Consider the following 27,935-nt stretch of genomic DNA (forward strand, 5'->3'; position numbering starts at 1 on the left):
AGAATGGATCCATAGGAGAACCAAATTTTTTTTTTGCGATATCCGTTATTATTTTATTTATTTCTCTTTGTCTTTTCCCTTTGCCGTTGCTATTTAAAGAACGTTCACGACCAGAGTCAAAATGACTCCAAAATTCAACTGCTCCAAAAATGAAACCTTCTAAGATTACGCAGGTAGTCTCAAATATATTTATTTATTTTAAAAGTGTAAATAATCCTTCTTTATATATAACTAGCTTTTAACCCATCACAGGTTGACAAAATGTAGAGTAGTATATGAACTGCATTAGCTTGACGAGCAGTGTTGAAGTGATTACATAAGTCGTAGTTCCGACCAAGCCAACCATGATTGGTTACATAAATCACATAGCCAATTCCTTCAGAAAGATGGGAAGCAATCAGATACGCCTCATTTTCAGCTGCATAAGAGAAAGAGACATCAGAGTAGAACCACTAGCATACGTTACATATGAAGTTTTGACTCCTTTAGATGGACAGATAAAGTCGTACAGAGCTTCTTATGCATACTGCACAGACTAGACTCTGTTAGCTAGACATAGGGGCATCCAAATACGGCTGCTCACACGTATTCCGGTTCCTTCTCTGTTATCTTGACAAAACTTTTGCTTAGTAGAGACAAAACTCTTCATAAATACATCGCATATCCGACGTTTTTTCTCGATAGACAGACAAGATAGATAACAAATGTTTCCACAACTGTGTAATCAATTGAGAGAATAATATAAAGAATGGATGGCATAACAAAATTCTGTTTTGAAAATGCAAGTATATTACAAGTGCAATGTAACGAAAACATAGTTTATCACCATTTTCATCGTCAAAGCCAGTTTCAAATGTAATTACCGTAAGAGCAGCGAAGACATGAAAATAACAATAATCATAATACGGAACTGATTTACTATATCAAATCGGTTTAAATTATGTGTCTTTGTCCCATTATGATCTTTCTTTTCTAGAAACACTTAATTTTAAGCTGATTTAACAACGACCTGAAGAATAATTATTGTTTCAACTTTTTATTCAAATCTCTACATCGGTCTGTTTGTTTTTGAATTTTGCACAAAGCTACACAAGGGCTATCTAATTTAGCAGTGTAAGACTAGAGTGAAGGCAGCTAGTCATCACCACCCATCGTTAACTCTTCAGCTACTCTTTTACCAACGAATAGTGGGATTGATCGTCACATTATAAAGCCCCCACGGCTGAAAGAGCGAGCATGTTTGATGGGACCCCCAGATTACGAGTCGAACGCCTTAACCCACCTGGCCATGCCGGGCCGAAATTTCGGAATTTCGTATAGGTACCAATGCAGTTGCATAACATCTTTGGTGTAATTTACAGAGATGGCAGTGGGATATTTTTATTTTAAATTTACAAGTTATATGCAAGATGAATATAAGAGAAACGCATTTTGAATTATTTTTATTATTGATAATAATAATTTGTTCAAAAAACAGTTCAGTGACCTCTCGAAAAATCTTAAAAATTATTTTAAGCTGACACAGGTTCTTGTTTAAAGTATAATAGAAATATAATATTTTTTTGTGCAGTTAATTATAAAGAAAGATGGGTAAGTGTTATGAATTAGCTCTCTTCATTTTACTTATAAAAAACCCACCAGGCTATCTACAAAGTGCACCGAGTGGAATTGAATCCCTGACTTCAGCGTTGTAAATCCGTTGACTTACCGTTGTACTAGCGAGAAACGAGAATTTTGTACTTTTTTAAATAATGGGTATGTGTATGTTTTCTTATACCAAAGTCACATCGAGCTATCTGCTGAGTCTATAGAAGGGAATCAAACTCCTCATTTTAGCGTTGTAAATCCGTAGACTTACCGCTATTCCAACGGGAGACTTTTCCAAAACATCTGTTTGGAATAAGTGTGTTTTAATTTCGCAAAGTTTAATAGACGTCGATTAAATCTTCTATTATGCACACGAGGACGGTATTAATTAGACCCAGTGCTTTCGCGTCTGTAAGCGTGTAACAATTATATTTCTGTCCATGTGAATCGCATAACATGTCAGGCGTCTTGCTCTTCCAGCTACATTCACATAAACGCCATATTTTCGTACTGTATGTTAGGCACAATTTTATAATAATATTTCATTGTTCGAAACAACAGCAACCGGAGTTAAGGTCACTAGGACCTTTACATTCATCAAATTCTGAGCATTTTAGACAAAATACCTTTAATTATGGGACATTAAACAATATCTAGGGCTTATAACAGTAGGAAACCCCTAAACCCTGTAGGTCACCCATAACCAACAAACAAAATGTTTTTATTAATTATTGTTTCTGCAAGGCCGTACAAACAAGTAACAGCCTACAATGAGATAATCAGTCGTTTGAGTTTTTATTGTTGTTTTTTTCTTAACAAATAATTTATATTTCAACAATATTTCTCCCGTTAGAAAATGATAAAAGTTTTGAAGTCATTACTACTGTTCTTAGGTAATTCGTACGTTTTTGTTGAAAATAACTTGCTGTGATATGGGTAACAAACACGTTGTTACACAAATAATAATTTTAGTCACGTGATATTCTATGCTGCTGGAAGCAACTCTGTATTTATGGATTTTTTCCGGTTTAATAAAAGTTCTGTGCTTTCCATTATTCTCTGGTAAGTGAAACATACAAATGCGTGATAAAAAACGTTAAGAACAAAATAATTCATTGTGTTTATTTTTGAACAATGTAACTTTTAACATAAACAAGTCGCGTTCGATTTAGCCAATCAATATTTTAACCGTTTTTTTTTACCATGTTACTGAAGCACGCGTTTCCTTATTTATGTATACTTGATTGTCGCCAGATTGTCATTTGGAAAAAAAAAAAAAGTCTAACAATATTCTGTTACAGCGAATATTTCAAATATGTAAAACTCTTCATTAATGACTGTCGTTACTACACCTAGGTAAGTACACGTAAGTGAGTATCGTGCATTACAAAGCATTACATAGCAAAATGAGTAACTACCATGTACTTCAATAAATTACTGGTAAATAGAGTATAATCGTGTGTTAAACAAGTGTGTTGTTGTAATGTGGACCGTAATAAGTGAGCATCGAAAATACAGAGCAAAGTTTGCTATAACTGAATAGTGAGATGACTGAGAGATATATATTACAACAACTGATTAGCATGGTGAGCGAATACAGAGGTCAACTTGTTAGTATGATGAATGACTACTGTGTATTACAGTATAGAGGAGTATGATTAGTCAGAACTACAGAAGTTTATAAAAATATTTTGTGTAGTTAACTTATGGCAGAAACTCAACTGTTTTCAGCGACGCACTTGCGCAATTTCTCTGCTAAAACGGATTGAGAGAAAGTCATGATCCAGAATGAAACAAAATTTATATATTACAATCCACTAACTTAAAACAACTTACAAACTAAGATTGTCTGTAGCGACACAGGACACAATTTATATAGTACAATCCACTAGCTTAATACAACTTACAAACTAGGATTGTCTGTAGCGACGCAAGAACACAATTTATATAGTGCAATCCACTAACTTAATACAACTTACAAACCATGATTGTTCAGAGCGATGCAAAAACGCAATTTCTATATTACAACGCTTGTTTGTTTTTTTTGGAACTACGGCTGAAAGGGCGAGCATGTTTAGTATGACGATAGTTCGACACCGCGACTCTCAGATTGCGAGTCGAACGCCATAACAGCATACTTATAAATTCATTTCAAACAGTGATTATCTGTTGCGATGTAGAAACAACATCTGTAGTACAACGCACACATTTACGAGCCACACTAGTAAACAATAACTGATGTATATATACACAATTTCTACAGATAAACATTTTCATAAAATTACAAAAACAAAGTTATCTGTAAACAATATACTTCATGTTTTCTTTTAAAACAAGCTAACTAATGGAATAAGGAATGGACTACCGTAACTAATGATAGACTTGTGTATTTTCTCTACTTCAGTATAATTTCAGTAGAGAAATTCTCTGGAGCAACGCAGCTACATTCCTTTTGTAATACAGAAATCTGATACAATACGTGCAACTAAAAGACTTGTGAAAATTGTTAGAGTAATTCTACTTCTGTAGTTAAACAATATTATGCTCACACGAGCTTCGAATCAAGGATGTCCGTAGCGATGGATATTTATGTTTATATAGACACAAATTTTCTAACATAAACTAAAATTATGAAACGGAGGTTAAACATCAACGTTTTTTATAGTGTTAGGCAAACATACTTTTATGTACGTGTGTATTCTCAAGAAGGTTGGTATGTGTATTAGAACTTTAATTAAAATAAAGTATAGAACAACGTTTCGTCCTTTTTACCTTTTTGTTAACCAGAAGTTGACCTAAGAAGGCTGAAACGTCGTTCTGTACTCTATTTTAATTAAAGTATTAATACACATACCAGACTTCTTGAGAATACATTTTTACTTCAAGTGGATTTTTTGTCATCGCGAAATACGTTTTTTTTTTTCTGATGGAAAACACATTCACTGAAGTATCGGCGTGCTTTGTAAATGTGTTTTTCACCAGTTTTTACTAAGTTTTCAACATAAACTCCTGAAAAATTACCCATGAAGGACTAAGTTTGTTGTATTAGAGCTATTTAGAGCACACAAATTATAAAGTCCGATGACAGCCACAACCAATATGAAGTCGCGGTAGAACGGTATGTAACACAATTACTTTCTAAAATAACTTGACGTCACATAGGGAGTGTACCGATAATAAAATTGACTTCTTTTGAGAAGGACATGTGATAGTCTTTTTTAACACAAAATGTTCACACACTTAATTCATAAAGATATATTCAGATCCGCAATTTTGAATTTTCAAGGCGAGAATATGCCTTGTATCTCAATGCACTGGAAAACAAAGGAATATGCATCAGCTTGGGACACTAAGGCTATCCAAAAATAAATCTACAAAAAGTCGTATTCAATCTGTGTTAAGCAAAGAAAGACATCTTTTAACAGGTGAGAATTCACGAACACAAAGGTCAATGGAAAGAACTGTTCATGTGTCCCAGACAAGAGTACGCAACACAATCAAGAAAACCTCCATCTGAAAAAATAAGATAAGTTAGGTGTATAAAAGTTACGAACTGTTAGAAAATATCTGTCTAATTGTCCCATATCTCCAACAGTTGGAAAATAAAATTAATATTCATACTCTTCCATACGTTGGAATTCTCTGAGTTCTGCCTTGAAATGGGTCCTAAGAAACCATTAATTTCATACATTTAAGAGCTTGTGAAAAGCATTCAGGGATTAGTGCTGTACTTTTGACTTGACAGCTATATGATGGAGCCTTTGGTAATGGAAAATATGCTTCATGGTTGTTGTCACGAAGCACGGATGTTAGAAAGAGCATGAATGGCTGTAGTAGCATAGACTGTAACAACATAGTAACAGTCTAAAATTGGTTAAATATAACGTACTAAGTCCCTTTATTTTAGAATTATGGATATAAACATAGTAGGTAGTAAGTTCTGGCATCTTATCAGACTGGTAGAGTAATGTAAATTGTCCTTGTTGTAATTCAGAACAATATAAATTGATAAGTAATTATATGAATTTTATAATCTCGGTCATAATTTAAGATGTTGAAAAACAAACCACCAAACCACGTGGTCCGTAGATGTCAAAATATGTTATCTGTATTGAAACGAAAGTTACAAATCAGAATACACTGTAACGAAAGACTTTTCTTACGTTACGCAAAATACGCTGAAACAGGCCTTTTTGACTGTAAGCATACTTATATTCATCATTTAATCTACTGATAATCCACTTAATGGTATGGAAAGCATCCTCCTACGGTTAAATACTAACTAAAGTGCCTCAAGAAGAAATGAATGTGTGCCTTATCAACAATTGGGACGTTGCACACAGGGATATTACAATCAAAATGGACCATTAGTAAGAAATCAGATTTAGTTTGAAAGTTTGGGTTCGTACGAAATATACATACAGTACTGTAGACTTAGTAGCGTCGTTTAGAGGACGTACATGTATGTATGCTACGCTCCTCGTAAGTGTGTCTTCGATTGTACTTCTTATTGTTTGCCCAGGAAAGCCTGATTTAATCAATAAAGTATAGAAATGCGGACGTGTCTCAGTTGTGACTGCACAATAGGGCTCTTAAATAAATGTGTGTCCTCTTTTGTTTCTCTTCATAAGCATGACATTTATCTCCTACATGATTAATGTCGTTCTTCCCTATAACTCCAGTCCGCACAAAGAAATATTTTTTTCTTATATCACATACCCACACTTTTAGGAATTTTTAAAATAACTCAAATAAAATCATGGTCACCATTTTGTTTTCTTAGAGTATATTTCATTAATTTGCTCTTAACTTATTTTTATCAAAACAATGTTTTATTAACACAACTGTCATTTTATATTTTTGTAGTAACGTTATCTAACAAGAAATTTAGTTTTTCTCAAAGTAACCTATTGGCGCGTTATTTCCTCTAAAATCAACAATCTTAAAATTTTTCTTAAGATAACATTCAAAACCAAAATCTTCATTTTTCTTCTTTTCGTAAGATACTCTTCGATATTTTTGTTTGTTATTAAACACAAAAGCCACACAATGGGCTATATGCACTGTGCCCACTGCGGGTTCTAAACCCAAGTTTTAGTGTTATAAGCCATCAGGGTTAGTCTTAACTACTACAATTATCATATTCTATTTTATTTATAATAATCTAAATAATTGTATATAAAATTTGTGTCATTTTTTCCTTGTCTAAGAAAATCTCAAAATTAATATATTTATTTTGTAGCGCTTTAACCGCCTAAGACAGCTCCTCCACGAAGCTCTTACGCTTAATTAAAGTAATTATAGTTACGGCTTACTTGACATGCTGTTTTGTCTCCCCACAGTAATCATAATAATCATTACTGTATTTGAATCAAAGATGTAGAAAAAATACTCCAGATTCAGATTGTCCTTCATAAATCCTCAATTAGAAAGCCTTTATTTTTGCAGTCAACTATTGCTTTAACAGTTTTTGTTAGGCGTAACAAACGTCGTTGCTTTTACGTCTTATATATTCACTTTCTCCTCTTTACTTACCATAGGTACATCCCATGTAGTGACCTTTATTATTAAATTAAATACCTCCAGATGTGGTGGACTGAACATAGATCTAAAAAAAAAAAATTTTTACCCCGAGAGAACTGTTAAAAAAACTCCAACATCAGTACAGCATGGTTTTAAAAATTTCCAACAATAGTAGAGCATGGTTTTAAAGAAACCAACATTTTACTTTTTTGGATTAAGCTGTAATAACACAATGCCTCAATTCTATTACTGGCTTTTATGTTATCTAAATAATTTTCAGTAACAATGACGTATTATTACCCTTTCTTTTTTCTTCTTTTAGATGATACCAAGTCATATTTCTGACATTTAGCTTGTTTCGTACAAAATGACCAATTATAAACCTCTTCATTTTTTTCATTATTTTTAATACTAATTTTGATACCTCTACATTCGTGGAAGTGTTTTTTTTACACTAATCCCAAATTTTAAAGTGTTTTTTTAAGTAGTTATTATAAAACGATAACTGTGTCGTTTATTTTATTTCGAGATCCAACTATATAAATAACTTATTAAAGTACTTTCTATACTATCGTTTTAGACTCTTCGTTTTTGAAGATACTGTTGGAATTGGAAGGTCCAAAGCTCAAGCCGCGATATTCCACGAAACATACTATGCACTTTCAGCTGTTGTGGGTTTTTACGATGTGACATACAAAGGTGGTGGATGCTGCTATCAGGTTTCTCTCTAGTTGCAGTTCTTACTTAAGGGTGGCTGCACATGAATTTTAGGGTCTCTGGCGTTTAGTCCATTTGTAATATTATATGCCATTAATAATTAAGCCTTAAGCTACTGTGAAAAACAAAATCCTGTGTTCCTGTTCTTTTGTTCATCAAAGCTTACTTCTAGGATAACACTGCCGTTTGTTTGTTGTTGTTATTTTTAATTTTAACCTACGCTTTTCTTCTTTTCATTTGATCCAACTAACAAATTCTATCATACGGTCTTGTTCTATTGTGTTTCAGTCTTTTTCAATCAGTCTGTAAAAACTTAGAAGTTAATAGTTTGTTTTCAAGTTACCTCTTATCTATCTGTCTGTCTTTATAACCAAGTATCTAGCAAGCTATTTCAATATTCTTCACGATGCAAGTGTAGACTACTTCCATATGCTAACCGTATCAAATAATGGGATAGCTACTATTGAGTTTGTAGTCACTAATTGAAACTGTAATGTCATGTTATTGCTTTGTCAGTAAAGCCATACAAACATCTGATTCAAATAGGTACGGCTCTCTTGAACGATAAGGCAGCTGCAGGGCTCTAAAATCAATCAAATGTTTAGTTGTATGAGTTTTGGTAGCGTTGGAACTCGAATCTTTAAAGAATGATTTTGTTATTTCTTACCACATGAAATGCAAAAATAGAAACTTTTACAGTTACACATATCTGCTTTATTTATAACTGGTTCTAAAATTCATACATACGAAGTCACTCATTTAAACTCTTTCATTTACCATAGCTGCTTTATTTATAATTGCTTCTGACGTTCGTGTAGATGAAGTCACTCGATAGAAAATTTTTATACTTTTATCTGCTTTCTCTATAGTTGACTCTAAAATTTATAAAGGCAGTGTCAATCGATAAAATTTTTACATGGACACTTATCCATATTAATTGTAACTGATTCTAAAGTTCACAGTAGACGTAGTCACTCGTCAAAAACGTTTATACTTGCACATATCTGCTTTATTTATAACTGGCCCTAAAATACATAAATACAGAGTCGCTAGTTAAAAACATTTACGCTGACATATATCTGCTTTATTTATATTTGTCTTTAAATTCATAAACACAGAAACCTTCTTTAAAATTAATAAGTTTTTACATTAAGAAAAGCAAAGGTATTTGTTCTCATTTCTTTAATGTTTGTATTACTGACTGGTTAGAAACTTGGGTGATGGCAAACTCATTTGAAGACGCCACTTAGTTTCTGACAAATTTGACGTGTTTGAAAGTAAACCTTTTATTTAATACTAAAATATATTTTGCTGTATATAGTCACAAACAAAACATCATGTGCAGTTTTTTATTAATTTTGACTTACAGCATTTATTTATAGAGTTACATCCTGCTTTTGTCTTCTTAATGAACAGTATTGATACAGATGTTTGTGCTACAAGTTCCATTCTAAACGTGATGTATTGAATATTTTCACAGAAATTTATCTTTAACCCTCTTTAACAACTTCATCCTAAATGTCCACCTTAAATTGGTTTTATAGCTATATTCATAAACAGATGTACAGTGCTATTCCATTTTAAATCTGACTTACTGCATGGATGTATAAGAACACAAGATGTTGCCTTTGTTAATAGTATGATATCCAAACGTTTAGGCTAACTTTGTACCACTTTCACAAAACAAGTTCGTTCTCGAGTTTTACCCTAATCCTGATCTGTTGAATGTACTTATAACCAAAAGTTTAGCCAAGAAGTTCATCACGAAACACAAGTTTAGTCAAAGTTTGTCCTGTAACAGTTCCCATGAATAAATCGCACAACAAAGTTTTTGCTTTTTGAACACTGTTGGGTGTTCCTTATAGATTTTTGGCTGCTGATCACAAAAATCATATCTAAATTTGCCCATCACGTACCGTTTCATCAAAATCTTCAGTTTTACCAGGACATTATTACAATGCAAAAACGATATCAGGGCAACTAGAATCCGTCAATGCTTGCTGATTACTGTTGGTCACTGCAACGTGATGCACCGGACATTAAATACAAACAAAAATCAGGAGCAAAACACTTTTAATTATGTTGAACTTAATAACGTATTATAAACGTAAACGCAATTAAATACGTTATTGCCGGTAAATAGTTAACTGTCTATTTCTCAGAGTTCCTACATGATGAAGCAAAACCAAAACTATATTTGTGCATACCCACCAGGTACCTGTCACAATCAGCAAAAAATTTTCAAAAAAAATTGTTGTGCAGTGATGTTTTCACAATCAGATGTTTAATGTTTGTAACCTGATTCTGGCCTACTTAGTAAAATATACATAATATACAAAACAATGTTCGGGTCGGTGTTTTCCCTACTTTCGCTTGGTCAATGTTTTCTAAAAGTAGAAATTTTGTTCAAAATTTCATCATGCTGTTGACCAGCAAAATGTGTTTACCAACAGTCATTCTCTGAAGTCTAGGCCTAGTTTTAAGCAGCTAGTGTACTTGTAAATAATAGTTCAATGATAGCTGTGATCAATACTTCCCATTTTATGTATACATTGCACATTAACTAATTCCAACCAAAATACTACTTCACATATACCCTGTGTCTATTAGGGTAAGAATGATTCAGACTATAATTATATCATGCTTTAAATCTAAAAAAAAATACTCTCACAAACAATCTATCGGTTTACATGCTGCATTTTTGTCAGTCTGAATCATTGATTTCAGTGTTGACGTCCAATTACCTCCGCCATCCCTGTGTGTTTGTCAGGAATTTTTTTTCTCGAACGGTTGAATGGATTTGGATAAAAGCTCGTATACGTTTGAACTATGACCCAACTTAAAAGTGATTAGTTTTTGGATGTCAAAGTCACAGCACAGTCACGAAAATATTTTTTAAAAAATTCTATCTGTTGACATAAGGACCGATTTTTCACACTATTTATGTTCTATAACTCATTCAAAAATGATCAGGTTTTGAAGAAACTTGGTGAACTTATGTTGGCATTCTCTCTCCTGCCAAAACAGCCAATGCTATATGTTAATAACGATGGACATATAAACACATCTGCGTATTTTTTTAGGACCGATTAAAACCGCGTGTCGGAGGTAAGAGCTACACTGAGTGTCCTAGTTGTGACCTGAGAAGATAAATTTACTAACAGCCTTTCAGTTCAGAACAAAATAATTCAAATCTGAAGCAGGTTTTTACGAATATTCTGGCTAATGTATCTACTGTTGTACCTTAATTTTAACCTTCTACGTATATTTTTTACTTATTATTGTCTGTTTGGAATTAACCACAAAACTACACAATGGGCTATCTGTGCTCTGCCTACCATGGGTATCGAAACCCGCTTTATAGCGGTGTGAGTCCGCAGACATACCGTTATACCACTGAAGGGCACTTATTTTATTGAAATGTATTATAATGATAGAGATTGAGAAAACATTATTGTTTTTAATACACATAACTCATATTTACCATTGGTCCACTTCTGAGTACGACACTGTTTTAAGCTTCGAGGCCTCATTTTAAACAAACATAAACTACAAGAAAAAATCAAACTGACATTGAAATTAAAATTACCTTCTTCAACTCATACTAGTATTAATTATCTTATATACTAATAAAATTGTTCGTAGAATCCATCTTGTTCCTATAGAATATCCTATATACAGTTTTTCATTGCCTTTTACGCTTATTTCACGTCTTTTCTTTCACTATTATAAATAAAAGTACATTTTGCTCTTTATAGAACCAACTTTTTCAATATTATTATATAATCGTGTGCGAACCATATACTAAAAAAATCAAAGTATAGAATGTATTTTGATCTGTTTTCTCCAATGACAGGACGTTTATCTCGCATAATTATAAAAAAAAATTCAATATTTCATTTGCGGAAAACAAATCAAGATGAATTATCTAGACTACGTAGTGCAACCGAAGTACATTTACTCGACGTTTCGCTTTTCAGATTCTTCTGGATTGCTATATACAAATCAAAATGTGTAGAACATTCTCCCCCAAAAAAAAAAAACAGTAAAAAAAACCTGTAAAATAAGACGTCAAAAACTATAACATTTTACAATTACTAACCATACCGTTTAAGACTTCTTTGATAGAAACCTCACTCTAGCTATACTGGATATGTAAGAACTGACCAAAAAAACGCCAAACTACAGAGAATGAAATTATTGACAATCTAATATTTCCCTTGAATCTCTACCATTAAGATTTAATTTTAATTAAAGATAGTGAAATTATTAACAATCTAATATTTCCCTCGAATCTCTACCATTAAGATTTAACTTTAATTAGAGATAATGAAATTATTGACAATTTAATATTTCCCTCGAATCTCTACCATTAATATTTTATTTTAAGTAAAGATAATGGTTAGCTAGAGATCAGTGAATAAGTTGTTTAACAGAGTGATATTAGTCAGTTTTTAATGCCGCTACTATTAGACTCTTTTCAGAGTCAGATCGTCTATAAATAACAAAAGACATAAACAGTCTTATTGTAGTATTTTAGCTTATTTACTCCAATACGATTCCACAATCAGCTACCAGTCAATGCAGTTGGTGGTAAATTTTCGGATGGAGATATGTTATAGCCATTTTCAATGAAAGGATTTCATGTTACGAGAGTTTTCAATGCCGTAAATCCAAGGAACAAAATTTTTAGAAGGAAACCTTCTATACTCTATACGAAAGAAGAAAATGCGCATAGTAAAACGTTCAGGACAGTAAAGAACTTCGAAATTTAACCCCAGGCGAGCCAAAACAAACGCTCTAGTTTACAAAGTGAAGGCTATGTTTACCAAACAGAACTTCCCAGAAAAAAACAAACAACAAATATTGAAATGGAGCGTATCTCCTGGTACTGACAACAGAAATAATATACAAAGATTTGGAGTTGGCGAGCGCTCGTAAGGCACATTTTGAATCTTTCAGTCATATCTTAAAATTAAACGAAGTTTTTATGAAAAATGATAAAAATACTCGACGAAGTTCACAGCAACCTTATTTGAACACACACCTGTTTAGCCTATGCAGCTGCAATGAGTTTTGGTCTGCTTAAATATGACCTTAGAAGCATATGATTCTGTTGGTTTCAAAGACCACATTTAAGTAGACCAAAAGTAAAAAAAATAAAAAATTTAAAGATATATATGAGCGTGTATGGTCTGAGATATAAGTAATACAACAGCATAGAGTAATATAATAGAAACGCGCGTTTGCGTGGGTTTCAAATATTTAGTTCTACTGACAGCATAAAATGCATTTTTTATGTTTTTCCTGTCCTATCTAAAACATCCTTCTGTCAGTTATACACCGTTTACGTTGAACTTAAAATTACATATCAAAGATTATATATATATATTACATATTTACTTATGTATCAAGTACTAACACAGTATTACTCCCTGATGACTATTGTCCACTTTCACACAATAAACTGTATTGAGATATCGTTCAGTGATATCATAACATAACAATTTGTGGTTTATATATTGCTGTACAATATAGCTTATGCGATATTACTTATTGAAATAAAACAACACACTTTGATACTTACTATTATAATACAAAACGCGATCAAAACAATCTACAAGTCAGAACGAGGGAGCCAATCATGTAAAGATCTGATATAAAAAAAACAACAGCTACGTCATACCAAAAGACATAACCTATAAGGATGACATGTAAAAGTGGGAGAGAGACATTTTTATATTTTTGTTATTCCTTGTTCCACTTACCACAAAAATGTGGGACAGATATTCCCCTTTTTTCTCCTCTTTAACTGTTTCCAAATTGAACAAAGCTAAGTTTAGGGACTTACAATGCTAAAATATGAGGTTCGAGTCCCAACGGTAGTGTCTCGATGTGGCAAAACAACTTATCTTCCCTATCTTACTTTTACATCAAAGTTTTACAGAGTTTGTCCTTTTGTATAATTTAGATTCTTTTGTACACATAAAACATATTAATACTTTTGTTCTGATAAGTGATGTCACTTGCTTCAAGTAATACTGAATCTTCTATCTGCTTTCGGATTGAATCTTTTATCGACGGTTTCCGATGAGCAAGTTAATTTTATGTTGATCTTGTTACACTTCGCTTAATGACTAGCCTCTAGCCGTTTACAAGCTGATTTTTCTTCGTAGAAATGCCCTCATAGAAATACTAACGTTTGAAGATAATCCACTGAAGTTAAACAGTTTGTGATGTTCAAAATATTTAAACATTCCTGGTCAAATATCCATAGCTTTCCGATTAGTTCGCGTTTATCACAGTTATATCTTGCTACAGTATATAAAACTGTCTCTCCACGTTGCGTTGGTCACTTTTTATAAGTTTTAAGGCGAGGTTCTCCAAAGTTCGGTTGGAAACAATGTAAAACATATATTTTTGGTTTTTAAACCCGAAAATCTTCCACAAATTTATGGACTTCCGCAATAAACATTTAACAGTATAAGGTACATAAATTTCTAAATATATATTAAACTAAAACAAACATAGATATCAAAATAACTATATCATATCAAATCCATTACAGACGTTTTGCTATTAACAGTCCTGATTTTGAGAAAAATTCTCCAGATAGTAAAATTATTCTTCCTGCAACTGCAACACCTGCATATCAGCAAAAATACGCTGATGACCAACTTGTCCAATACGTAAGGCTAGATGATACAGACTCTTCATCCAGCTCCCTGCATTATTCATTTCTTATTTACCACCAAATTTGGAGTTTTCACCATTCAGTGATATCTTAATCAAATGGAATGTCTTCAGTATGAAAACTTCAAGGCAGTACAAAATACATAAAATCTTACAGAATATCAAACTGAAGATATTGCACAACTTATGACAAAAAGTATAGAGAAGGCCTACAGAGATACAACCTAATCAAGATGATGTTTCTAATGTTCTCGAGCAAATTACTGCAGTGCATAACGGAGCTGAAGGACCAGAATGCACTAAATTGATCTGGATATAACTTTCTACTGATTCAAAGCCATTCACTACAGTTTATACACTGTCATTATTTGTTACTCCTGTGAACGAATGGCAGACTATGACAGTTCTAAAAGATTAATTTGCAGTCGTAAGACTAGGCAGGAATATATTTATCACACTTTAAATGGCTGTATATGAAAAAGATCGTCGACTGGAAATACTTCATCTTGAATATAAATTGTGAGTTGCACACAGTCCTTTGTGCCCTACATGCCATTGGTTCATCCACAGAAAACAGTATCACAGATGATACATAGATCGCTGATGATTTGTATAGCCCAAACAAAACAAGGCAAATTCTAGAAGGCAAAAACAGGAAGAGGGCACTAAATGCCCAAATGATGGTGCTACTTCTATTTTACAAGTTGTTCTTTGCAAAGTTCTTCGAGGAGAGTCCTAATGCACTTAAAGTTTGTTCCCAGAAGGTTGATAATATTAGAATTGTCACTGCTGACAAAATAGATTCTAAGAAAAGTGCAAATATTAGCCAAAAGGTACATTCTGAATTGGCTGAAGAAATGAAGTAAAACAGTCTTCTACAGATAACTGGTGAAATTAACAGTAAACAATAGTCATAATATTTCAACGTGGTCAGGAACTACGTGGACTCAATCATCTCACTGTGCTTTTCATCTGGTCTACACATCAAGGAGTCTGGAGGCTACATCTTCTTTTACTTGGAAAGTTCTGCCAACTATTTTTGCTCGAGACAGGATCAGCTATGCACAAATGATTCATTGTCGCATTGCTCAAATGTAAGGTATCAGACGTTAAAATATTGGAAGCGTCTGAGAAAGACGACTTTATTATATACACATCAGAAGATTCTTTCTATAGCGTATGCGTGAACTATGTCATACAGTACATTATTATGAAGGTCAAGGCAGGATAGTGACATAACACTAAAGCCAGCATCTTTGGCAAGATTTGTCTTAGCAGATCCAGGTCTGACCCGTATTAACTGAACAAGCAGACGAGATAGTAGACGTCATTTCGAAGAAAAGCGTGAAACATTACGAGTTTTCCCAGGCTGTCGTCAAAACCAAGTGTGTGATATCCAAAATCTGCAAGACGTTCTTGAAAAAACACAATTCATTTGGTCAACATGGTGATAAATACAGTTACATGAGTTATCATTCCTGGGAAAGTCAAGCAGGATACCTTAAAAACTGATTTTGTGAAGAAGTAATAGCTGGTACACTCAGTTTTCAGGAGAAGATGCCCAAACTGAAACTGCTTTAATTGAAAATAGCCTGCAAAAACAAAAATTAAAACAACAACTTTTCTCCACGTGTAGTGGAACCAAAAGGTAATCGACTACTCTTTGGCAGACAGTTCATTGTTGCCTGATCTCGCTCCAAAGAAAATCTTCAAGAACATGAGAAACATACAAGTGTAGTTACATTCCGAGGTAAGAGCAATCTTACGAAAATTTTAGAAGCAGCAACACAACCAAAAATAATATCAGGTGCTTCCAACTAACCAAATGTGGAAGATCCAGAAAATACTACATTGTTCCAAAGGCTTTGATCATTGATGGTATGGCTAGAGTTCAATAGTTATTGAGACTATCTACAAAGACTTGTAAAGAATGTTCTATTCTGTACAGTCATATAGTTGTCTATGGATGGAATATACAAATGAACTTACCTCATGTTTGACCATTATAATATAACACAGTCTCTAAAATGGATGCCAAGAAATCTTCGGTATGAAAAAAAAATGATGACTACAGTTATGAAGTGACAGACTTGATACGGACTAAAGTTCCTCTGAAAAAGTTTCTCAGTAGTGTCAAGATCAAAAACAGACTTAAAGTTTATTTGGGAAAACTTTAGCTCACCTTGTTTTATGTGATTATTGTTTTGTTTTCCTGAGAAATAATGGAACTCAATCACAATTCACAGATGCAGAGCCATTGTCTAGCACTCATGAAGAAGCAGATGCTTTCTTTATCTTGCATGTTCTGCATACATCACAACTGGGTCGGAAAGCTCATATTGTGTCTCCTGACACACATTTTCATGCTTTGGCTGTAAGAAAATGGCCACAACTTCGAGAGAATGCATGTATTTTAGCTGGAACTGAAGATGAACGGTCTGTTGGTCCTTTAAAGTCGATCCAGATATAGCTGGGAATTTACCAGGATTCCATGCTTTCACAGGACTGGAGACAACTAGAATTCTTACAAGAAAGGGCAAACATATATGCTAGAATACAATGCTAAGAGCAAAATAAAAATGTATTTGATACCTATAGAACCCAGAAATTGTTCGATGAACTGGAAGACTTTGGTCTAAACTCTAAGTACCCTCATTCAAACATATCTGACATAGAAAAGAGCAGATGACATCTTTTCAAAACAAGTCAAGCAGAGGGTGGAAAATTTTCTCCCAGTCATGCAACCTTAAGGTGACAAGTTCTCCGATCCCACTAACAAGCAATGGTATGGTGCAAGGATAACACGGAAAATTCAAAGCAACCTTCATCCCTGGATTATGGTTGGACGTTGGAAGAAGAATGTAACATTCCAGTTACTTCTGACTTGCCTTAAGCACCTGCAGTTATTACAAAGCTAGCTGAACATCGATTGGGTGCCAGCAAATGTACGACATCATCATGTTCCTGGAGGAAGAATAATTTAGATTGCAAGGAAATGTGTGGATGTGAAAGCTGTGAGCATATTTCCTGGGGAACATCTTCTAAGTTAATTTTCTGGAGCTTTGAACTGATTTTAATGTCAATTTTGTTTCTTTAGTTGACAAAAAATATGTAAAACATGCATTAAAATAGTTTCTTAGCAGTCCTGCTTTATTAATTGTATATTTTACCATTTCAATAAGAACATGAAAAAATGTACTTTTACCACTTTTGATTATTTATATCTCTTAATATAAAAAAGATATGTAACAGCAATTTTTAGATATGATGAAGAGTGTTTAGTCCTGTTTATAAACATAAAAATGGCGGCATTAAGTCTTCCTAACCTGCATGGAGTCACTACCGTGTTTCTCGGCTTATTGTGATACTATCTATTGACGTAATAGCCGTCTTTGTGATATCTACTGTTGTAAAATACAGTTTATTGATATGTTATTTATTGGAAGGATAATACTCTTCGTGATAAACTACAATCCATTCAGATATTACTTAATGATGTAACAATAATCTTTGTAATATCTACTGTTGTAAAATAAATTTTATTTAGGCCGGTAGAGCATTACGCTCTCTTGTCGGCCAAACGACCAAAGGAACCGAAACCTGAGGAACTATCGTTGCGATGGGAAAAGATTTGTAATGTACCCCTATTTAAATAATATGTATTAACGTGGTAATACGCTTTGTAATCATGCATATTGTTGCTTTGAACGTGTTTTGTAGCCAGTATGAGAAAAACCTGTACAATCGATAGATGAAGTGAAGAAAAGTGTTATTGGCCACTATTTACTTTTTCACATAACATAGTTGCACAATATCAGATATAATAAATAAGTTTAGTATATCAAAAATTGTTTAATTTCAAAGCCTATGCTCAATGGAGGTCCAGTTCAATCAACACTTTGATCAATGCGTATTATTGAGTTCACATCAATAGTATGTATGATACTTTTCACTGTGATATAGGTCTAGCTTATCTCTTTCAGTACTCTGTGTTCGAGATTATTGATGAGGTTTGGAATTCTCCGAAACTAGTATAATCTAACACACGTCGATCAACGTGTTGATTGAACTTTGAACTTAAACTTCAAGATTAAACCATTTTGGAAAACTAAATTTATTTATTATTATTTGTAATATCTACTGTAGTAACATACAACTTACTGAAATACAATCCACTGACACGATAGCCTTATTTCTGGTATATTATATTGCAAAACACAATTTCTGCAACATTTTCCATTGATTTAACATTTTTCGGCATCATCTGTTATAAAATACAATTTCTGTGACATTATCCATTGAAACACTTTGGAGCACCACTGTTACACAATACAATCATTGTGATATTATATACTGACATAATAGCCCTTACTGAGCCTTCTATTATTATGCATTACTTTAAATTGAAATGTTTAGTGATGTAATAACACTCTTCTTTATATCAAGAAATAATGCAGGGATTTTTTTTTTTTGTATGTCATCCAAAGTTGTAGATCTTTAATGTATTGGTTGCCGTTGGAGAAATATCTTAACTAAAAAAAAAGAGCTGTAACAACAACCGGTAAGTCAAATAGTTATATTGTTTTTCTCAATACTACACAGAAAAAACAAGGGCATTACAGTCCCGACTTATATTTGATGTGTGCCCATGCTCATGCGGACGTGAATAATGTGTGACAAGTAACTAAACTCCAATCAAATATTTTTTTAAAAAAATGATAATTCTATTGTAATCAATTATGTATCTTCCGGGTTTTAGCAGCTGTAGGAGAAGTAAAGCATAGAAACTTAAATGGATCAGACACACTATCAGATTAAGAACCCGTAGACAGGAAATAACCCAAAAGAACTCAATTATTAATTGTTTATCACAAGACAAAGTTGTCGGCATTTCGTTTAGAAAATGAAAAAGTCCTATCGTTTCCTAAGTTGCAGAATTATTAGGTTTTAACTTGCAACAGGTGCATAACTAAACACAGAATTTCATTTCTACCTTAAAGTTTTCAACAAACGTTTGATATTTACCGCTTCTTTGGTATTTGAACGTTATATGTTAAGAAAGGTGGACAGATGTTTAGGTGAAAATGTCCATCGGTCAAAATATACGGAAACGGAAATTTATTTTTGAATAAGACATTAAGTGTCTAACGCAAAACATCGTAAAATAGGGATTGCAAAAGTCATATTTCACATACAGTCAGGTTATACTACATCGTAATTATTTTTACTTAACTACTGGCCAAAATCCTAAGGCCAATGATCATAAAGAACAAATATGCATTTTGCGTTGTTAGACTCAACCACTTATTTGAGTAGAGCTTCGAAAGATGAAAATAGGAAAAAGAAAAAAAAATTGCAATTTACTAGGAAAAATGTGAACACTGTGAAATTAGCCTAAATACTAGCTAGTCAAAAGTTTAAGACCACACCAAAAAGAAGTCCTAAACAAAATAGGAAATGCCCAACAAGAGGTCTCAGTAGTGAGTTACACGGCCGTCATTGCGAATAACTTCAAACATGGTCATGGTCGATAGAAGCGTTTGCAGAAGGCTGGCTGGAATGTTATTCCAAGTGGTGAAGTTCGCTTCACGAATACCATGCACTGTTTGGAATTGATGTCCATTTCTATAGACATCCCTTACCATCCACCTCCAAACATTTTCAATGTGGTTCAGTTCGGGCGAACACGCTGGATGGTCCAAAAGAATCACGTTATTCGCCACAAAAAATTCCATTGTCCTGCGGGCATTGTGAATTGTAGCGTTATCCTGCTGAAAAATCCAGCCATTTCCACACAAGCTAGGGCCTTCAGTCAATAAGGATGCTCTCTTCAACATGTTAATGTATTCAGCTGCTGTTTGACGCCCCTGTATAACCTGAAGCTCCATTGTCCCATAGAAGAAGAAAGCACCTCAGATCATGATGGAACCTTCTCCACTGTGTCGTGTAGAACATGTCTCCGGTGGGATATCCTTATCGAGCTAGTAACGATGGAAGCCATCTGGACCATCCAGGTTAAATTATTTCTCATCAGAGAACAAAACCTTCGTCCACTTTTCTAGTCTCATGTTTGGTGCTTCTCAGCAAAGTTTCACCGAGCTGTTTCGTGGTGTGGAAGGAGGCGTGGCCTTTGAAGACGTTTACGGTTTTTAAAGCCTTTTTCTCATAGATGCCGTCTTATTGTTCTTAAGCTGCATTCTGCGTTCGTGATAGCCTTAATCTGGTTCGACGATCGGCTGGTGTCTTGCCGGATAACCCGTCAAATCCTCCTGCTCAGCGCCGGTGAAATTTTCTTGGGCCGACCAGTTGAAATTCTCGTTCCTTATCCCTCAGGGTTTTTTGAGAAATTTGCAACAGCAGTTTTACTAAGCCCAATCTCATCAGCGATGGCACGTTGAGAGAGACCTTGCTTTTGCAGCTCGACAATTCTGTCACGTTCAAACTCTGTCAACTTTTTTAGCCTTTGCCATGTTTTTACCCAATGTATCACAGGAGATGTCAGTGGGAGATGTTGACAACGCTAATGCTTGAACACAAATGACTAAATTTCGTTACGTGTTTACCGATTAACGCATCTTTTCAGTATGGTCTTAAACTTTTGACCAGCTAGTATTTAGGCTAATTTCATAGTATTCACATTTTCCCTATTAAATGCTAAAAAAGTTTTTTTATTTTCATCTTTCAAAGCTCTACTCAAATAAGTGGTTGAGTCTAACAACGCAAAATGCATATTTTTTCTTTATGTTCAATGACCTTAAGATTTTGGCCAGCAGTGTATGTGTGTATTTGTTTTTTAGAACATAACTTTTCTTTAGATGTCTCTCCTTGACTTCACCACTAAAAACAAAACGTCGATAAGAATGTTTCTACTTGTTTAATTTTACACAATTGTAATTTATATGTACATATACAAGAAATTCAGTTCAGTTAAACGCTACAATGCTATAATGTGCTTGTCTTCCATTGATAAAATTTCTCTAAGAACACCATTGTTTGTTCAACAAAAATGGCTTCATTGTACTTTTCACAAGCTTCTGACAGGAAAGAAAAAAGTCCAAAAAAATATTTGTCTTCTAAGCTAGTAAGAGGCGTAAGTCAGAGAATATTATCAAAACTCAAAATGTAAAATAATGAATTAGCTATTAATTTTGAGGTATTTGAAAAATTGTTTGCCTGATCATGTTCATTAACATTTTAAACCAGTGCACTTGGTGAAGTTACAAAATGAGGACTGAATTGGATTTTATATCATAAATATAATCATAAAAAATACGTGAATACCGTGATCTTCAATCAACAAATAAATAACACATAACATATTTAATTCACACCAGTTTAATACCTCTTAAATATTCACTGCATATGTTTCAACCTGTTCCTGGTGATAACGTGAATAGAAGTATGTACAGGCAATATTTTAGAGGTTTGAATTTAAAATATTTTAACTGTTTCTTTGTCTTAACGTTGTATGTTATTTATTTATTATTTTAATCTTATACACAAACACCAAAAAAACAATACCATGGCATTCGTTTGTGTGTAGCAACGGGTTGTTGTACTTTAATGGTAATATTACCGCTAGCCTTTAAACTCAGAATCTGAGCTCTAGCTTTTCTGCATGTAACTGCTGTAATTGTCCTAAGGATGTTTTTACCTATTTTGCAAGTTTCAAGTGTACTTGAACATGACACTCCGGTCCTCCTTGTATCTTTCCGCTTGCAAAACTAGTTCCTAGACATTTTTAATGACGAGAAACCACTTGGAATAAAAATGTGTCTCAGAACGGCTTGTATGGGCATTAACACTTTTACTAATAAAGCAGAGAAGAACATTTCGACTTTCCTAGGTCATCTTAATGTTCTGAGATACATTTTTAGTTCCTGGACAGTACATTGTTTCCACATCCAAGGAAATTCGCTTTGGTAATATATATGGATTGCAAGAGATAAAGTTTCATATTACCACTAAGGAAACTGCGAACTCTCCGTTATATCAGATATTTAGTTCAAATGTTTGAACATAAAGACTCATTTGACTTCACATTTGTCTCTGGATAAATAAAATCGAGTTTTCCTTAGAAATTTCTTAGCAGCTCACTTTAAACTGAAAATGAGCACTCAGATAAATTCATGGTGCTGTCTGTAATCATGTCACTGTAAATTACACTTGTGAGTTCTAGATGCACGTGTCAGTTCGTTATTATCAAGAAATATTATGTCGCTAAAATATATAGAATTTACTAAGAAATAATAGTTTTCTGGCCTACCTTTGGGTGTGCTCGTTTAGGAAATGCTATCTTTGGATCTATCTAAAAAAAAACAATAGAAAAAATGCATTAAGTAATGATACGAAAACACGCAAAAAACTGTTAAAAAGTTAAAAGCTTTTAATATCGTTCTGTCTACATACTTGTTACATGAATGTACTGAACCGGAACCTGGAAAAACTAAATAAAGGAAAGTGATCTTCACAACATTTACGTTAAAAAGTAAAATTTGTACCTGAATATAATCAAGAGAAAAATCGTTGATAATTGATTGTTGCTCTTCTAAAAAAGAACAAGCAAACTTACTTTTTTTCCGTCAAGTTCGTGAGGTCCGTTGGCTAAAACTTTGTCTACACTATTGGGATCAGCAAACGTTACAAAACCAAAACCACTGTAGGAAAAGAAACGGGAAAGTAGATTAATTATAAGCATGATGTTACGTTTCTACTGCCTAAATGGCACAGAAATAAATATACAACAAATATTTGTTAGCTTAAAGTTTATTCAAATCAATTTCGTATAATAATTTTCTTATAAATCACAGTAGGATCATATTTTTAATAATTTAAAATGCATAATAAAAATATATCACAAAGTAATTTGGTATGTTACTGAAGTTGAAAGATTATGTAGTATTATTTTGACATAAAATGGTTCTTGGTGTAAAGTTTAACTCAAGAAAATAAGTGTTTCCAAGTATTCTGTCAAGCTAACTATGTAAGATAATAAACATTGAAGCAAGAGTTAATCATTTTTTACTTCACTACAAAATTTTGTCCAAATAACTGAAATACTCTGCTCGTTACCTACATTGTACTTATTAATATTAAAGAGAGTTAAAAAAGCATAGATTTTATGTCTGTTTCTACAAAGTATTGGGTTCATGGCATAATTCAGAAAGAACTGGTTTTATGGTCCAGAAGATATTTGTATTATGACTGAATTCATAAAATATTGATATCATGAGTACCCAACATAAGATCGTGACTGTTTTGAATCAAGCAAAAATCTGCACAATGGGCTTTCTGCGCTCTGCCCACCACAAGAGTAAAAACTAGGCTTCTAGTTGCGTGAATCCACAAACATATCGCTGTGTTGTGCCTCTGAGCAGCATCTAACATAACAACAGATTAATACCTGTCATTTCAACAACAAAAAATCCATTCTGTTTGTTCATTACTCGTCATTTCATATAAATGGTAAAATTCCAAAATAACAGAGATACATCGACTTGGCACTGTTATGGCCCTCATCCCAACTATAAAAGAAGTTTTACTACTTTTCATCATGATAATGAACTTAACTAGACATGCGTAATCTTTAAAAGATGTCGAAATGCCGACATCGATTATTGGTCATTGGTTTATAACATTGTTTTTCAACTGTGACACAATCCGAGAGGCTTAGTATCGCGAGCTATTTCAGAGCAGTTCTGAAATAAACCAGGTCGCCTGGAACAAATAAAATCTTAAAATGCTCGATGACAGGGGTGAGAAAATGGATAGATTATTGGCTTATATATTTTCTTATATTTGCATTGCTGGAATGAAAAATGATAAGTAAATCAAACAAATGGAAGACAGTAAAACGTCTCTTAAAAAGACAAGCCTAATAATTTCATTGATATTGTTAAGTTAAGACTAATTTTACGCACGACAACGTGAGGCGACGAAATATTGTTGTACTTAAAGAGATCTTTGGATAGAAAAAGTTGGAACTCTGTGATTTGAACAAATACGTAGATATAAATAGCTTTAACTTGACGTGCCTTAAGCTACACAAATGATGAAAGGTGCTTCATTCTATTGTAACCCATTCGTTTAAAAACATGGGCTGAATAATCCACAGATGCTGGAAAAGGAATACCATGGTGAATACAAGACAAAAGTTTATATAAAATGTGTTTAATCAATTTAAAATCCAATGATTTTAGCGGCCGACTCTTTGAATCAATCTTGGACAATATTGGAGCTGTGGCTTGTTGGCACCATCGTTTTAGAAAAGTAATGTTCACTGAGATACAAAAACAGCTTCGGTGAGTGGGCATGAGCAACAAAAACATTCAGATGTAGAAAAAATATTTTACCCTTTTTTTGTTATCTGCTAAAATATTTCAGACATTGCAACAGCAACTTACTCTTCCCAAACAGCATAAGTAGGATCATTTGTTTATTCGTATATTTATTCTATTGTCAGTAAAAAAAAAAGTGGAACATAAATAATTCGACAATGTTAAATGGTTTCAGTCATTTGCAGCCTCCCAATGTCTGCAGTATGTACTATAAATGTTTCTGAAGCTGTGTTTTCCTTTGGGTTATTGGCTACTGTATAAAAGTTCCTATAATCGGTAGTGGTAATCGAATCCTGACTACTGTTATTGGAATTGATCAACTTATACACGTTCTGACGTCTGTTGTGCTTTACAATCCTGCCTGACAGTGGCTTCCCTTGATCAGCAGTCATAACTAAAAGGTTTATTTATAATGACAGACGTATTCACTGTAAAATGTCACTGTTAACAGACTTCCATGTTCAATGCTCGTTAAAAGGTAGAAAAATGTCTATTACGTTGATTAGCATACTCCTTTAAAAGGGTAACCATAAATGTTATCGACCCACCCCTTTTGGGGTATTCGAAGAATGATTAAGCCGTTGCAAAGCAATACTGCTCACTAATCACTCCAATGTCGATATCACGAACCCGGCAAGTAGAGCAAATCAAACTAATAAAACCTAACATTACAAATTGAGACTTCCTTCAACTAGAAGAATTGTTGCCAAATCCCTTTTTTTTTTTTTACAAAAGTATTACAATGTATTATATAAGTTACCTGCTTGGTAACAAACAAAAACCAATAAAAGTCACACAAATTTCAACATTTTCTTTTTACAATAATTATAACAATAATAATAATACTATTTTTTACAACTTACAAGATTGTTACAATGTATTACATCAATTACGTACTTAGTAACAAACACAAAACAAATAAATCAAACAAATTTCAACATTTTTTCTTTACAATAATTCTAACAATGATAATAATAATACTTTTTTTCACAACTTACAAAATTGTTACAATTTATTACATCAGTTACCTACTTTGTAACAAACACAAACAAATAAATAAAACAAATTTCAACATAACTTTTCCAATATATCAGTAATAATACATTTAATACCATTTACTGCTCCCGCATTTAACAATAAATTCTTAAATTCCCAATTTAAATAATTTTAGGAAAATATTTATTTCTTATATAATCATAATTTTTGCAATATAAAATTATGTGATCTTGTGTTCCTATCTCTCCACAGAGACATAAATTAGATTTTCCATAAATTCTTGCTTGACATTCGGGAGAAACCCTATGATTTGTTAACATTTGATTTGTATAAAAATCTCCTTTACATCTATTAAAATTTACTTTAAAATAAATTGTAAGTGAACCTACCAACAGAAGCATCATCTCATCTTTGTTGCCAATTACTTAATAATTCTTTATTTAATTTCGTTTTAATTTGTTTTTTACTCTATCTAAATTTAGCATTAATTTCCATTCTCTCTGTGGCTTCCTTAGCTTTAAGATCTACTATTTCATTATAATTGATCCCAATGTTGGCTTTCACTCAAACAAAAGTAATATTAAGTTTATTGTAGATAATATGTTCTTTAATTCTATTAACTAATTAATTATTTAATTATTATTTTCACTTGATATAAGTACCATTAACGATGACCTTGAATCAGAATATATCGCTGCTTCATAAATGTTATTATTAACCATGAAATCAATAGACTTAAAAATTGCAAACAGTTCAGACATAAATACTGTTGTATTATCATTTAATTTAAACAAACTTTCATCTTTAATTTCATCATTATAAATATATATATATATAAGCACATCCAGCTTTATTATTAATTTTTGAGCCATCTGCATAAAATTTATTACTAAATTGTTTTAAATCTTCATCATAGTACCAATTAAAACTATGGTTGATCCAAAGAGCGAAATTTAGCTCCGTCAGAACTTCAATATTTTAATATTTTGATTAAGAAAAAAAAACAATTTATATAGTTTAACACAAACGACTAGTTTTATATCTAAAGGGGAAATACCTGTTAAGGTGTTAAGTGTTAAACTAGCAACAGTTTTATAGGTTTTTGCGATGGGTAATATCGTTATTCTTTGAATTTGTAAAATTTATTTTTATTCCTTTCTGTATTTTCAAACCAAATGTCATAGCCATATGTTATCATTTTTTCTATACTTAACATGTAAATATCTTTCAAAACTTTTGGTTTCAAGCTCCAAGTGGCTCTAGAAATCCGCTTTAATTTTTTGAATAACATTTTACTATTTTACTTTTAACAAAATTAAGATGCGATAACCAGTTTATCAGTATTTCAGCTTTTTAGTAAATTTAATTCTTTTATTACTAATAGTAATTGTAGGTATATGCGTGACATTTTTACCTTCATAAATTAAAATAAAATTTGATTTATCTATATTAAGTCCTAATTTATTATCTAAAATCCAGTTGGTAACCTTATTTAATATATCCTCAAACAAAGACGTAAATTGGTATGAAGCTTTTGCTCGCATTAAATTAATGGTGTCTTCAGCAGATGCTTGTATATTTGCATTGTTTGTACTCTTTAATTTTAACATTCCATCAATATAAAGATTCTACAGAATAGGGCCCAAACTAGATCCTTGCGAAATCCCCTTATTATATTTCTTACTTATACTTTCTATGAAAACTTTTCCATTTTGAATTAAATCAATAATCACTTTTTTCAACTTCAAGAGTATTTTTAGATTATTTAAATGTTTTATTAAGATAATGTTATCCACTGAGTTAAAAGCATTTTTAAAATCCAAAGAAATTAATAATGTAATACACTTATTGTTTATACTTTCATAAACATAATCTTTAAGTTTCTGTAATGCATGAATAGTAGATCTCTTACTCCTAAGACTATATTGTACGTCATCAATTAATTTATATTTCTCTATAAAATAAGTCAATCTATATTTCAAAATCGTATCAAATATTTTACCCCAAATGGGCAAAAGACATATTGGTCTATAGCTACTAGGAATCATTTTATCTTTACCTTTTTTATGGATGAGAGTCACC

At 32.7% G+C, this 27,935-nt stretch overlaps 1 protein-coding gene across 8 annotated transcripts in view; it reads right to left on the bottom strand.

Annotated features, from left to right (window-relative positions):
* Window positions 1-27,935, bottom strand: part of LOC143236782 (RNA-binding protein Musashi homolog Rbp6-like) — a 254,822-nt gene that overhangs the window by 206,018 nt on the left and 20,869 nt on the right. For all 8 annotated transcript variants that reach the window (XM_076475333.1, XM_076475332.1, XM_076475331.1 and 5 more), the window contains exons 4-5: window positions 23,093-23,177; window positions 22,787-22,828 (exon numbers count right to left, since the gene is read on the bottom strand). In XM_076475333.1, the coding sequence (XP_076331448.1) occupies window positions 22,787-22,828; window positions 23,093-23,177 (127 nt within the window). The remainder of the gene's footprint in view (window positions 1-22,786; window positions 22,829-23,092; window positions 23,178-27,935) is intronic.

The sequence above is a fragment of the Tachypleus tridentatus genome, chromosome 13, assembly GCF_004210375.1.
Source record: "Tachypleus tridentatus isolate NWPU-2018 chromosome 13, ASM421037v1, whole genome shotgun sequence".
Taxonomy (NCBI): domain Eukaryota; kingdom Metazoa; phylum Arthropoda; class Merostomata; order Xiphosura; family Limulidae; genus Tachypleus; species Tachypleus tridentatus.